At 28.3% G+C, this 12,327-nt stretch overlaps 2 protein-coding genes across 2 annotated transcripts; both read right to left on the reverse strand.

The window, feature by feature from the left end:
* Positions 1–4,325: 4,325 nt before the first annotated feature.
* LOC133320210 (sodium channel protein Nach-like) lies at positions 4,326–7,849 on the reverse strand. Its single transcript, XM_061527830.1, has 9 exons — positions 7,586–7,849; positions 7,283–7,477; positions 6,752–7,039; positions 6,588–6,669; positions 6,438–6,523; positions 5,812–6,011; positions 5,324–5,489; positions 4,836–4,939; positions 4,326–4,537 (listed from the first exon to the last, which is right to left on the reverse strand). The coding sequence occupies exons 1-9, from the start codon at positions 7,678–7,680 to the stop codon at positions 4,404–4,406; spliced, it is 1,350 nt and encodes a 449-aa protein (XP_061383814.1). The 5' UTR covers positions 7,681–7,849; the 3' UTR covers positions 4,326–4,403.
* A 483-nt stretch (positions 7,850–8,332) lies between these two features.
* Positions 8,333–10,805, reverse strand: LOC116770240 (uncharacterized). Its single transcript, XM_032661633.2, has 3 exons — positions 10,729–10,805; positions 8,996–9,199; positions 8,333–8,705 (listed from the first exon to the last, which is right to left on the reverse strand). The coding sequence occupies exons 2-3, from the start codon at positions 9,194–9,196 to the stop codon at positions 8,523–8,525; spliced, it is 384 nt and encodes a 127-aa protein (XP_032517524.1). The 5' UTR covers positions 9,197–9,199; positions 10,729–10,805; the 3' UTR covers positions 8,333–8,522.
* Positions 10,806–12,327: the final 1,522 nt, after the last annotated feature.

Raw genomic sequence — 12,327 nt, forward strand, 5'->3', positions numbered from 1 at the left:
CACTACAGATCCAAAAAAAAGCTCTGTGGTATTCCAACATAAAAAGCATATAAAATTTATAAATTTGCTTTTTATTTCCTTGCTTCCCAACTATAAAGTGGTTTATATGCTCATTAGTGATACAAATTGATCTTACGGAAAATCCCTAAGGAATCTTGTGATGGCTATTTCTATGAAATGGGATGTAAATATATATTTACTTAAAATCTAATTAAGGTACAATTCTAAAAGTTCCTGATCTAATAATTTATTGTGGTATACATACAATAACTTTTGGGGCTTCCGATAAGAAAATTTAATTGTAACGCGTTTAAATTAATGTGACAGCATTAGCAGAATAAGATTTAATATGATAACCGGTCAGAGTTCTAGAATTTAACAGACAATTTGAATGATAATGAGAACACGTAATCGTACAGGACAAGTTAAAGAGATGCCTGTTAATTAAATTATCTTTTGACTCAATGTTCGTCACTCGGTTCGCGGAATAAATACGGATATTACGAATGACACTATACGATAACATTTGTTAATTAAATAAATAATGTTAATAATTTTTATCTTCCGGTATTATGTGAATCAATAAAATGGTCTGTGTATAACTAACTATAAAATATTGTATGAAATTTTAAGATATGCAAAAAATTAAAATACACTGGAACATTTATAAAATTCATAATATATATACATAAATTAATTATTGTGTCTGTCTGTCACTATGCCATGGGCTATTGAAAATCTGAAACTATTAAATTGTTTTTTTATTGCCTTTAACAGTTTACTTAAACTAATGAATCTAAACCTAATGAATCTATAGGAACCTTCGTATGTCAACATATTTGCTGCAAAGTTTTTTTTTTTTATTAATAACTCAACTGTGAACTAACTTTTTTCAATCTTTGGGCTTTTAAAGGTATTTTAATTTGCGATGATTGCAATTAAGCGTCAAATTAAAACAGCTTATCTTATTAAATAAACATTAAAATTATATAAAAATATGTTGTTTTAAAAAGACTCAGCCTCGCCTTCACCGATAATAATCCTTATGAATTATTAAGCGATAATATATTTCTATTATCTGTTTTAAATTATGAGATTCTGTTAATAAACAATTGTAAGCAAAGAATACTTTTCATACGTCTGTTTCAGCATACGACAGAGATATCAGATCTATTCTACAAAGCATGAAGGGATTGCAAAAGATAAGAATATAATGTATGTCTTAGAAATCGGATCTTTGTTCTTAGTATATAAATACTTGTGTACAAAAGTTTTTGTTTTTATTTGAAAATCAAATATAATCTTTCATACTTTCAAAAGATTTCTGCCATGTCAGTTTTTGATGAAATGAATTATTTTGTATTCCAACTTATTTAGAGCAGATACATATATTTTCAAAAGAAAGTACATGTCACATGTAATTACTACTTCTTATTCAACGTTTTCAACAAACATGTTTGCTTACTTTTTTATAGATACATCTAATTTTATAAAAAAATAATAAATTTCATCATATAGTTTCGTCAACTGTTTTTAAATAAAATTCTTTTTTAAAGATATCTACACTAACGAAATATACACAATTTTCTTTCTTATCAGACGTACGATTGTTTTAAATATATCATTATTTACAATTGATATTTTAATACTTAATATTATTAGCACGTAATTAGTGGCGAACATCTACTTCAATGTGTGTTATTAATTTTGAATATTTAAAAAATAGAGTTTTGGGCACCTAGTTAAGTATATTTTAAAATCGTAAGCCTAATTTCAGGCTGCCGCTCTCCCTACTAACTTGGGAGGTAAAGTTAATTGGTTAATAATAAATTAAATAACCTTATTTTATAAATTAAATATGTGTGAATAAAATATAACAATGTCTGTCAGCTAATAGACAACAATAAGATTGTTTGCAACTAATGTTCCGGTGTTACAGAAAGAGCTTTCAGGCATGGAAAAATAGTTTTAAAGCTGAGTTTGCCTTTTAAAAAACTGTTTGTCGAGAACAATGTAACCTAACCTATAGAGTTCTTAGTAGTTCGCGTGGGCAGTTGTTCGCGTTCCCTTATAAGCGACCGGAATGAAGCTACCAATCACTGTACCTTATAACTTTGTGTGATACTGTCGTCAGTTACAAGTTAGCGGGAATACCAATTATGAAGTTTAATACTGGACTTGTTGTTTTAATTGTCCTCTGCGTAATTGTAATTTTGGAAGCGTATCCGATGATCAATGGGAACATTGATTATGTGAGTACTTTTTTAACACATAATAAAAATTATTTTTTTTGAATGAGACCAAAGTATTTTTTCGATTTGATTATTAAAATTAAAACAATTTGTAGATTAATAAATTCATATTAAAAATGTAATAGGTATGCGATTATAATTTCATAAATAAAATTACGTCAACTCGAAACTTAATTTGTTTAAGGATGTATAAATTGATTCTATTGAGTTTTTAAAGACAAAGTTACTTTCTATAATCTACAATTTCTTCCCATCGTTATTGAAGACATTTTGAAAATGTATTTACGCACCAACAATGATATATTTTTTTATTATAAAGTGGGAAATGAATGTTAAAAACATAAGTAAACATTCAACTTCAGCACCAATAAAAATAAAGAGTCGAAATGAGAGCCTACTTCTTGTTCCTTGAACCTTAAATAGGTAATTAACATTGAAGTATCTGATAAATTTAATTCATCTTCTAGCTGGAAGCCTTACGACGCATGAGGCAGGTTCCTCAGTGGCACTGCATGAGGTACAGAAGATTCCAACTACACAGCCCCTGCAGCCGATGGTGGATGATGAGAAGGACTTGATTGCAGTACAGATGTCGAACGAGGTATCGATGTTGAAGAATTTATGAAAGAATATCGCCTTAGAAGTCCGGACTTATCCGATATATCTGCAAAGGACTGTAGTAAAATGACTGGCACTATATCGTAGCAATACACAAGAGAATCTCTAGGTTAATTATTATAAGAATTACATTTATTATCTCTTAAAATAATTAGCTATTAGAGATACCTAAATCATAAATTTTTGGAATAGACTTATAGAAATAGTTAAAAAAATCATGGTTTTTTCTGTATAGAAATTTTGATTCGGCTCTATATTTGTGATCTTTGACTTGAATTAAAAAAAAAACATCTCATCATATCTATCAATTGTTTATTTTTATATATAATGTACGTGTTATGTTTATCGTTGCAATGTCTGAACTGCGAACTCTGTGTATCTTATAAAATAAATCGTATTTAATTTGTGATGCTACATTTCCTGAGTTTCCTACAACAAGGCCTGCTTTAAGTGCTTGGTTATATCTGTTGAAGTATTGATCTGGTTCTTATTAATTTCATTTGTTATTTTTTAAGATGGAAATATAACTCATTAGTGACATCTAGAAGTAGGCGATAATTTTAACTTAAAATTTATTTATGCTCTTCCATTTTTTAAATTAGAATAGTAAAATTTTTGTGGTGTTTTATATTTCACAAGGATTATTACGCTCTTATATACTGGTAATCTCAGAAATTTTATCCTAATAGTATCTTTGTAAGAATAAATACGGTTTTTTTTATAGATAATAGTGTATTTTCGTGTTTTAGTACTTACCGTTAATCATTTTATCAATATGGACCATAAAATATTTGATTCCGAGCCTGATTTTTATTTTATCATCCAGAATTATTTCACAAAATTGGAAATAATTCGAAAATTATTAAATATATTTTTTCACTATTTATATAAGTTAATTTTTAATTATTTTTATATAAGTCTAAAGGTAAAGATTACGTAAGTTTTGAATAGTTTTCCAAACAGCTAATGGAACATAAAAGAGAAGATGCATGCGTGAGAAAGAATACCAAATGAAAAAAGATTATAGTAGTATACAGTTTTATAAAATTTTATTCAATATTATAATGCGACAATTGATACAATAATACAAAAATAAAAAAGCAAATAGCTTACAATATATTTATATTTTTGAAATTTTATTATAAAAAAGTAATAATAATTAAAATCTATCATTTATTCATATTATTAACTAAGTGCAATATTTAAGTTCAATAAGCATTTAAACTTTATTTTGTTGTTCTTAGAAATAATATTGGACTTCATTTTACATATTTATTTATTTTTCATTTTATTGAAGACCGTATTAACAGAAGTGATTATTGCCTTATATCGATGGTGTTGTTTGTTGCATAAGAAACATCCATACTTATAGTATAAAAATAAAAAAAGCCTTTCAATTATTACCTATAAAATTGCATTGCGTGACTACGACAAACTTGTTTAAAACATGAGCTTGTTAGAAATTGAAAAATTGTATGTGAGATTATAAGGGAAATGCATTCGATAAGTTTGTTTAAACATTTATGTATTTGTTTATTTAATTGAAACAGTTTTACGTCTCGCTATACAGAGGTTGCTTATAAGGCGTACCGTGAAAAAGAATATAAGTTCAACAAAGCTGAGTAAACTGGCCCCGACAAACAAACCCGCAGCGCTGCCCAGAGATACTGGAAATTAAAATTAAATAAAATGTTTACAAATACTCGAAATTACTTTTATCACTGCTTACTTGTTTATTTAGTTTATATAATGGCGTAGGCATGAAAGTTTACGTGTTCCAAATGGAAATATGTTTTTATTTTATGTCGTTGCATATGTAAAAGTAATTGATGTTCATATTTTTTTATTTTTTGCCTATTTATCATTTCAAAGTATTATGTTTTTAGTTAAATAACAAAAAAAGAGATAGACATACAATTTTGTTGAGTACAAAGTATTTTTTTCCCCTTTTTTTTTAATACTCACCAACTAAGTCTAAACGACTTCTGACGACGTTACGTTTAAACCTCTCCGTCGGTAAGTAAGCAAGCGACAGTTCAACGACACTGTTCTTAGTTTTACGTTTGAATCTAAAATATTTAAAAAAACACACCCAATATTAAAATTGTTAACAAACATTATTTTTCTTAGAAGTGACCTTTGCTGTGATGAAGAAGAATCATTGTTTTTCCCTTAAAATATTTTTCACAGTTAAATATCTTTATAAGTTTACAGTAACCACCTATGTAGTTTTATAGGCTTTCGAACTACAGTACTATATATTTTTAACATGATTTTACCTTCTTTTTCAATATGTTATATAATATGGAAAGAGTAAAAAAAATTAAGAAATTGTTGTAGTATTTAATGTATACTTAAATCTTGGTCTCTTCATGGGCTATAATTAGAAAAAAAATATCTATAAGCTGAACTGTTTTTAAAAAAAGTAATTAAAAATAATATAAAAACCGTACGGCGTGAACACATCTTTGATGACAGTTATCTCAGTTTCGTCACATGAAGGCAAGCACTCACAGATGAGTCCTGATTTCTGAGCCCAGAGGGGTTTGAAAGTCGTCAGCTGACTGGAATGCGAGTGAAGGCACCACATACCTGTTATGTTGCATATCTCTGATTCTTCTGAAATTAGAAACCTCTGGAATTATAAAATCAAATAGCAAAACAATATTTTTGGTTTTTTAAATTGTTCGGTTTCAGATCAAAGCTATGAAATTAGGTTTGTTTTGTTAAAATAAACATCTATGTCAATCTCAAATTTAAGCATAATAAATTTAATTATTGGTTGGGAGGTATTATAATTTAATACTAAAACTTAGGAAAGAAGTCTATAAACTGTTAGGTTTTGTTCTTTATAGGAAACTCTAAATTTTACTAGAACAATGTTTTGTATTATTAAAAGTTTTATGAATTGTAACTGAAAGTTATTATAATCTTAGCATACTAGTTCCAAGCATAAAATGGTCATTGCATTGGCATAGATCCATTTGAGCATCTCTTCTACATTTGACACTGCAAGCGCTGTATGAGTAGAACGGGTACAGGCCACCCTCGTTCTCGTCATGAAATCTGCACGCTCGTTGCTTCGGAGTCGTTTCAACTAACTGCGGATCATTTTCAATATACCTCATAGTTACTTGACGACTGAAATCAATAAAATTACTAAGATATTGAATTCAATGATTCATAACTTTATAGAAATCATTTTTAATAGTTTCCGACATACATTTTGTCTATATCTGTTAAAAAAAATAAACGTTTTTAAAATCTATTCTCATAAAATATATTAAGCGTGAAGTTATTATGTCTTTCTTAATGCTGAACAGATTTCAATTGTTTTTCTTTTGGTCCTAAACAATTGAAACAAGAAGCCCTTTTGGATTAAAAACAGTTGTTTTGTTTTGCAAAGATACGATAATCCAAGAACAATACAAATTAAACCGTCTCTTAGTTTAAACATACTTTAAAATAGTACAAACAAAATGATTTCATGTCAGTTTCGATCTTTACATAAAAAACAAGGAAACATAAGAATCTGAAAAACTATCATATACGTATTTTTCTTTATACCGGTAAAACTTCCCAAATGCAACCTTAAATGTTGACGAATAAAGAGTTGTTACTGTTGGTACCTCGTCTTCACCGAGTGTATACACCTGGAAAAAATTTACTGTCTTTATCAAGATAATAATGAACATATTATGAAAGAAATTGCATTACCATGGATGTTAATAAAATGGTGAATCGAAGTATTCCCTCCTTTTGTTTTAAGTTGCACGCCATTGGATACGGTTTGGGATTTCTAAAATGCCGTAACATTTTACACATTACATTAATTTTACTAATATAATGCAAATTGAATATATAATATTGTATTTACATACTTTGTTTGGATCGAATTTATGATATAACAGGTACCAACGTCTGTAGCTATTGGTTGGAAATATTCGCAGCAATCGAATTGTATGTCATTGTAAGAGCAATTTTTTACAAGTTGCTGGCACGAACTTCTAACCAGTGATGCGTAATAGCTGTAATTGGCAAGAGGACACAATGGATCAATTTTTTTTGGTAAATAGCAAACTTCAACAAGACGGTAGGCGATTCCTCGGAAATATGCGATGTCTTTTAGAACGTCTTCCAGGTCCCAAAGGTGGTTCGCTGACCAGATTCTAAAGATAAAAATAAATAATTCTTCTAAATATTTTAGAATATTTGATAGTATTGTAATATTTGATTTTATTTTTTAATTCAAGGTTCTTTTCCCTCTTACGTTACGAAGAAAGCAAAAGATTGAAATATCCTTGCAAAATATTTTTTCTGTTATTATGAGTGATACTTCTTTTTAAGGGGATATTATGTAGCATATATATATATATGTATTAAAATATTTCAAGTAATTGGTTTTTACGTACGTTTCTGAGACGTTGTAAATTTGATCATCATTGTTAATTTCGCAGATTGCCACAGTTGGTAGTTTGGTATCCCAATCTTTGTAAGTAGTTTCTACACCAAAGCTAATTGGGGAAACAACAAAAGCTTCCCACGACGCCATTATGAGAAGTGCTGATCCATACCAACAGAGAAAAACGAGAACTGCCCATAGCCATCTAGTGACGTGATATAATAGCCATATTAGCATTTTCTCTGAATCATTATACCTACTTATTCTAACTTAAAACTTTGTATATAATCGATAGTTTCAAGCATAATTTTACCTTTCAGTCCAATGTCTCTCATCATCAGTTACAAAATGGACACCTCCAAAACTACAATTCCTACAATACTCCTTTACATGTGTTTTGTAGGACATTTTAGAAATTTTAAATCGAAATGATTCCTGATAGTTGTAACAGTTGTGATTGTAGCGTTATTAAAATATTTAGAGCAAGGGTTTTTAATAATTAATGGCACGATTGTGCATTGGGTAACAACGTTCACATGAAGTTGAATATTTCATGTTGAAGGTCATAACAATCAACTTAATTGTTCGTGTAGCAGTTTTGTTTTTTTTTTTTAATTTATTTATTTAGTTTTATGTTATTAAATCACGCGGTAGAGCTGAAAGAATTTATAATGAAAACGTCGAAGAATTCAGTTAGACTGTTCTCGTTTTAATTATTACGTGTTTTATTGAATTTTTTTAACTTCTTCTAAATATTTTAATACGTGTAAGAAAAAAATTCTCTTGGATAAGAAGTAGCTATTTTTCGCCAGCACTAATAATGAGTTAATTCATCGTTATCGGCCTAGTAGTTAGGACTTCAAGAATATAAATAAACTTACAAATTTATAGAAATCATAACTTATGCTAACTTACTCTTTCTTAATAAAAATTTTAAAAATTCTATAAGTCTATAACAGTCTCTGCAAAAAATAATAAAATTTACGTACATATATGAAATTATAAAATTATTCTATATATTAATTATATTTAAAAATAGGTCGAAAAAAAACAACACACGAAAAGAAGAAACTTATTTATTTACATTGCACAAAAACATTATCTTTCATCAACACTTAACTATTACGCAAACAAATAACCCAAGTTTCTTTACAATCGCTATACACTTTACGACTACATATATAACCTCCATTGAATAAGTTCTGTGTAATTGTAATTAAAAAATATATATATACACATTATTGGTTGTCTTATAAATATTGCAGTATATCGGAATTGAGACCGAAAGGTATATCGTTATGGTATGTTTGGACTTCAGAATAATGTTTGGAGGGTAAATGATTTATGTATCGTTTGCGACCAATGAAGCCTGCGTGAGTTAGTATATTGTAAATCTCTTTTCGTGGTATTGTGTCCGACTGGCGTTCGAATACCTGTAATATAATGTTTTGTTACGCTTTATATGATAAATACGCACTTGACAGTACCAACGTAGGTTAACAAAGCAAAAACTGGAATCGCTCCGTACGTAATGTCAAAAGGAAATTTGAGATGAAGGCAGATGAGTTATTATTAATTATCAAGGGTTAGTAATAATTTGATAAGAGGTACAAAATATTCTGTTTCCTATTACCACTTTACTATATGTCAGTTATAATGTTTGAAACAATTGAAATTAAATCTTTATCATAACTTCAAAAAGAGAGTGATTGATGATAGTTACCGGTTTTTCTCCTTTATGAAGAAGGCTAGTTAGTTGTAGAGTCTCCAGAAAATGAGGATTGCTCAGAGCTGGACTCCTCAAGTGCGGTGGCAACTGTTCTTCAGCATGTCGTACATCCACTACCGCTGGGTGAGGTGGTGGTAAGCTCGTTACTACGACCGCGCTTAAAACAACCAGCGCTAATGATGCTCTTGAATTCATTATCTGCGGAACATTACAAATCATATTTAAAAATTTCATAATCTTTTTAAAATTGACAAATATTAAAATGTTAGTATTGAGAATAAGGAAGTAGATATAAGTGAAACCAATTCATAAAGTATGCTGTAGCAAATTATGTGTTACAACATTACAATGACGATAAAAGCAATAACATTCTCAATGTGAATGCTGAGACAACTTAATGAATAAAAAAAGGCTCACAAAAACATACCACTATATTGCACCGTCACACTATAAATGAAGCGTTTAAATTTTGTTCATTTATATAAATCATTAAAAAATAATATTAAAGTAGTTTATTGAATGAGAAACGAGAAACGAAAAACTTTTAATATGTAGTATAACTTGTAAAAAATCAAAAATTTCCATAGAAAATTTATTTTATTACTTATCAATTCTATGTAGTTTAGAAATTTTTATAATTATAAGACAGAAATATTTATATTTCTGATTTAATTATCGTGTTGAATTGATGTTCGTATTTCTTAATTCTTATATTGATCTTAACAAATATTTAGACAAGCAACCTTTTAAATAGTATGAAGATCGAACAGTAATTCAAGGCTTTGATGGTCTTCACTTTCAAATAACACTGATTAGGAGAATTTCTAGAATATTCATGTTATGCTAAAATTTTAAAAATATTTGCTAATGATATTTTATATTTATTTCATGAAAACATTTTATATTATATCCTTTAATAATGATCTTTCTGGTACTCGTTTATAAAAAGGTAAATGACAATTTTTCTGGATTCAGCACTTAGCGTTTTATAAATAATGTATATATGTTATTTTTTGTGTGTATATTTAATTTATTGACATTAAAAATACTACATTAACTATATGGACATTTCAAGTATACAAATATTGTAATAAGTAGTTAGTTGAAACAACCATTGTAGCAAAGTCGTCAGTATGTTGTAAATACAAACATCTTAAAATTTATATTCTGCACTTTATAAAATATATTTATTATCTTTTAGGTTTTCTGCACATAAGCATCATATTTTTGGATTTGGCCCTAGCATCCAAGAAGAAGTATAAGTTCACGTAAGAATACTTGAAAAGGGTAATGGAATGTATTCTTTTTTTTTATCAATTCATTTACAACCCCTAACGAAATATTTATAAAGATACATTAGGGTGATTAAAAATAAAATGTGTTTCGAAACACAGATTTCATTAAATATTACTCAACTTTTTTTTTTTATTCAGACACAATGTTATAATATATTGCTCTAGAAAATTTCTAGAATATAATATAATAATGTACAGTATGAAGTAAAAAATATAAATTATAGTTTTTTAAGCCAATCGTGATTGTTATATCTTTACAAAAATATCTATCATTCTGTAATGTACATCCAGAAATTTTAGAAATAACGAACAATGATAAAAAAAAATATATATTCTGTACGCACTCAGCTTAAAATAAAAATCCAGGCGGCACAAAACAGACAAACACAAACACAACACAATACAGAGAGACAAAAAAAAATTATAACAAACTTTAACAATCCGATCGAAGCGCGTTGAGTAAATGTGAAGCTGGCCAATTGAAGAGAACGTACACCCACCACCAAGGAATGCTGTAATCCGCAAACCTTCCATCGGACGTTACCAACATGACCTTGACCTAAACAATTAAAAACTAGCAACATTCGCTATCGTACGCGAATTGTATCAAAATCATATCATCTTGGTAAATATAAAGGAACATTTTTTTTAGTTTATTTTTACGACTTTTTATAAGTAGTTGATTTTATATTTATGACCTTTGTTTGTTTCATACTCGTTTTTTTTGGCAAAAATCTTAGAATTTTTTAAATTAAACTTAACGTAATGCGAGTTAATATGAGATTGATTTAATTTAACTAAACAGTTACTTGAAGATGAAATTAATTACAATATCAAAGTAAACTTTCAACTTTATGACAATAGTAAATTTTTCTTATACTTATATATTTTAATTAAATACTCTATCCATAATACTTAACGAATGTTATTATGTTTTTAAATTTGGCCCCAATTCATAAAACAAACAAGTGTTAACAAGCATACTGTCATCAGGTTACGCAATAAATTACAAATTCTCAGACTGTTTTATAATATTTAAAATAAAAATGTCTAATTCCTTTGTATATCCACCGTCAGCTAGACCGTTGTATTGCGGCACACTGGACTTTTGGATTTTTATAACACAATGTTTATCGAGAACATTTTATAGTCACATGATATCCATTAGTCCAATAACCTAGTATTCGACTACGTAATGTTACAACATTGTTTCACATAATTAAAACAGTTATAGTATACAGATTTCGGTGATTTGGATACCAGTTTAAAAAAAAACAGAAACTATATTTTTGTGTACAAGTTTAGGTGAGGTCTTTATTTGAATAGGAGATTTTAATATCTCAACGTGTGACGTCATCGGCCCCTCCATTACGAAGCGCCGAAAAGATTGATGAGAAAATTAAGTAAAAGATTTTTATGGTGATTTATAATATAAGTATATAATAACGAGATGTTTATTTTGTAGTTATTTTCCTAATTATTTAAAATAATTTTTTGCTTAACAGTTGTATCTACTCATTTCTTGTGGAAAAATTTAAAAACTTAAATTTTTATTTATCGAATAACTTTTTATGTTTGGTACTGATGCAATTGACGCTAAAGATTGATGACCTCAAAAACTTTCCACTAAAGAGCATCGCTTACACGTTTTCCTTTTCATCTACTTCTATGAATGTATGTACTACATACTATAGTACTATATCTAAAAACATATACGTGTATAGTATATATATATATACTTCATAATTAAATTTCCTCCTTTCCATATCATGTGTTTCAACGCGATCATGTAATCTTGGGGAAAGGATGCGAACGATATAATCTCATATAAAAGTCAATGCACTTAATTCACTGTAAGATGACACCTGGCTTTCAAAGATTCAAATTACACTAGTACTAGAGATGGAAAATGTTGTGTATTATCTGATAATATGATTAATTGCACCAACAAATAAAAATGTTGACATTGGCAGAATATCCACGATTCCAGCGCGAATGAAGCAATAGTTTAAATAAAAATGATCTATTGCC

Source organism: Danaus plexippus, assembly GCF_018135715.1.
Source record: "Danaus plexippus chromosome 13 unlocalized genomic scaffold, MEX_DaPlex mxdp_15, whole genome shotgun sequence".
Classification (NCBI taxonomy): Eukaryota; Metazoa; Arthropoda; class Insecta; order Lepidoptera; family Nymphalidae; genus Danaus; species Danaus plexippus.

Excerpts from the sequence above, each read along its gene's own strand:
- LOC133320210 (XM_061527830.1), bottom strand. The coding sequence starts at position 7,680 with ATGTCCTACAAAACACATGTAAAGGAGTATTGTAGGAATTGTAGTTTT. Across the intron at positions 6,524-6,587 it reads CCATTTTATTAACATCCATG|GTGTATACACTCGGTGAAGA; the intron begins GTAATGCAATTT and ends AATTTTTTCCAG. Across the intron at positions 4,538-4,835 it reads AAGTCGTTTAGACTTAGTTG|TATCTCTGGGCAGCGCTGCG; the intron begins GTGAGTATTAAA and ends TTTAATTTCCAG.
- LOC116770240 (XM_032661633.2), bottom strand. The coding sequence starts at position 9,196 with ATGAATTCAAGAGCATCATTAGCGCTGGTTGTTTTAAGCGCGGTCGTA. Across the intron at positions 8,706-8,995 it reads TTCATAAAGGAGAAAAACCG|GTATTCGAACGCCAGTCGGA; the intron begins GTAACTATCATC and ends ATTATATTACAG.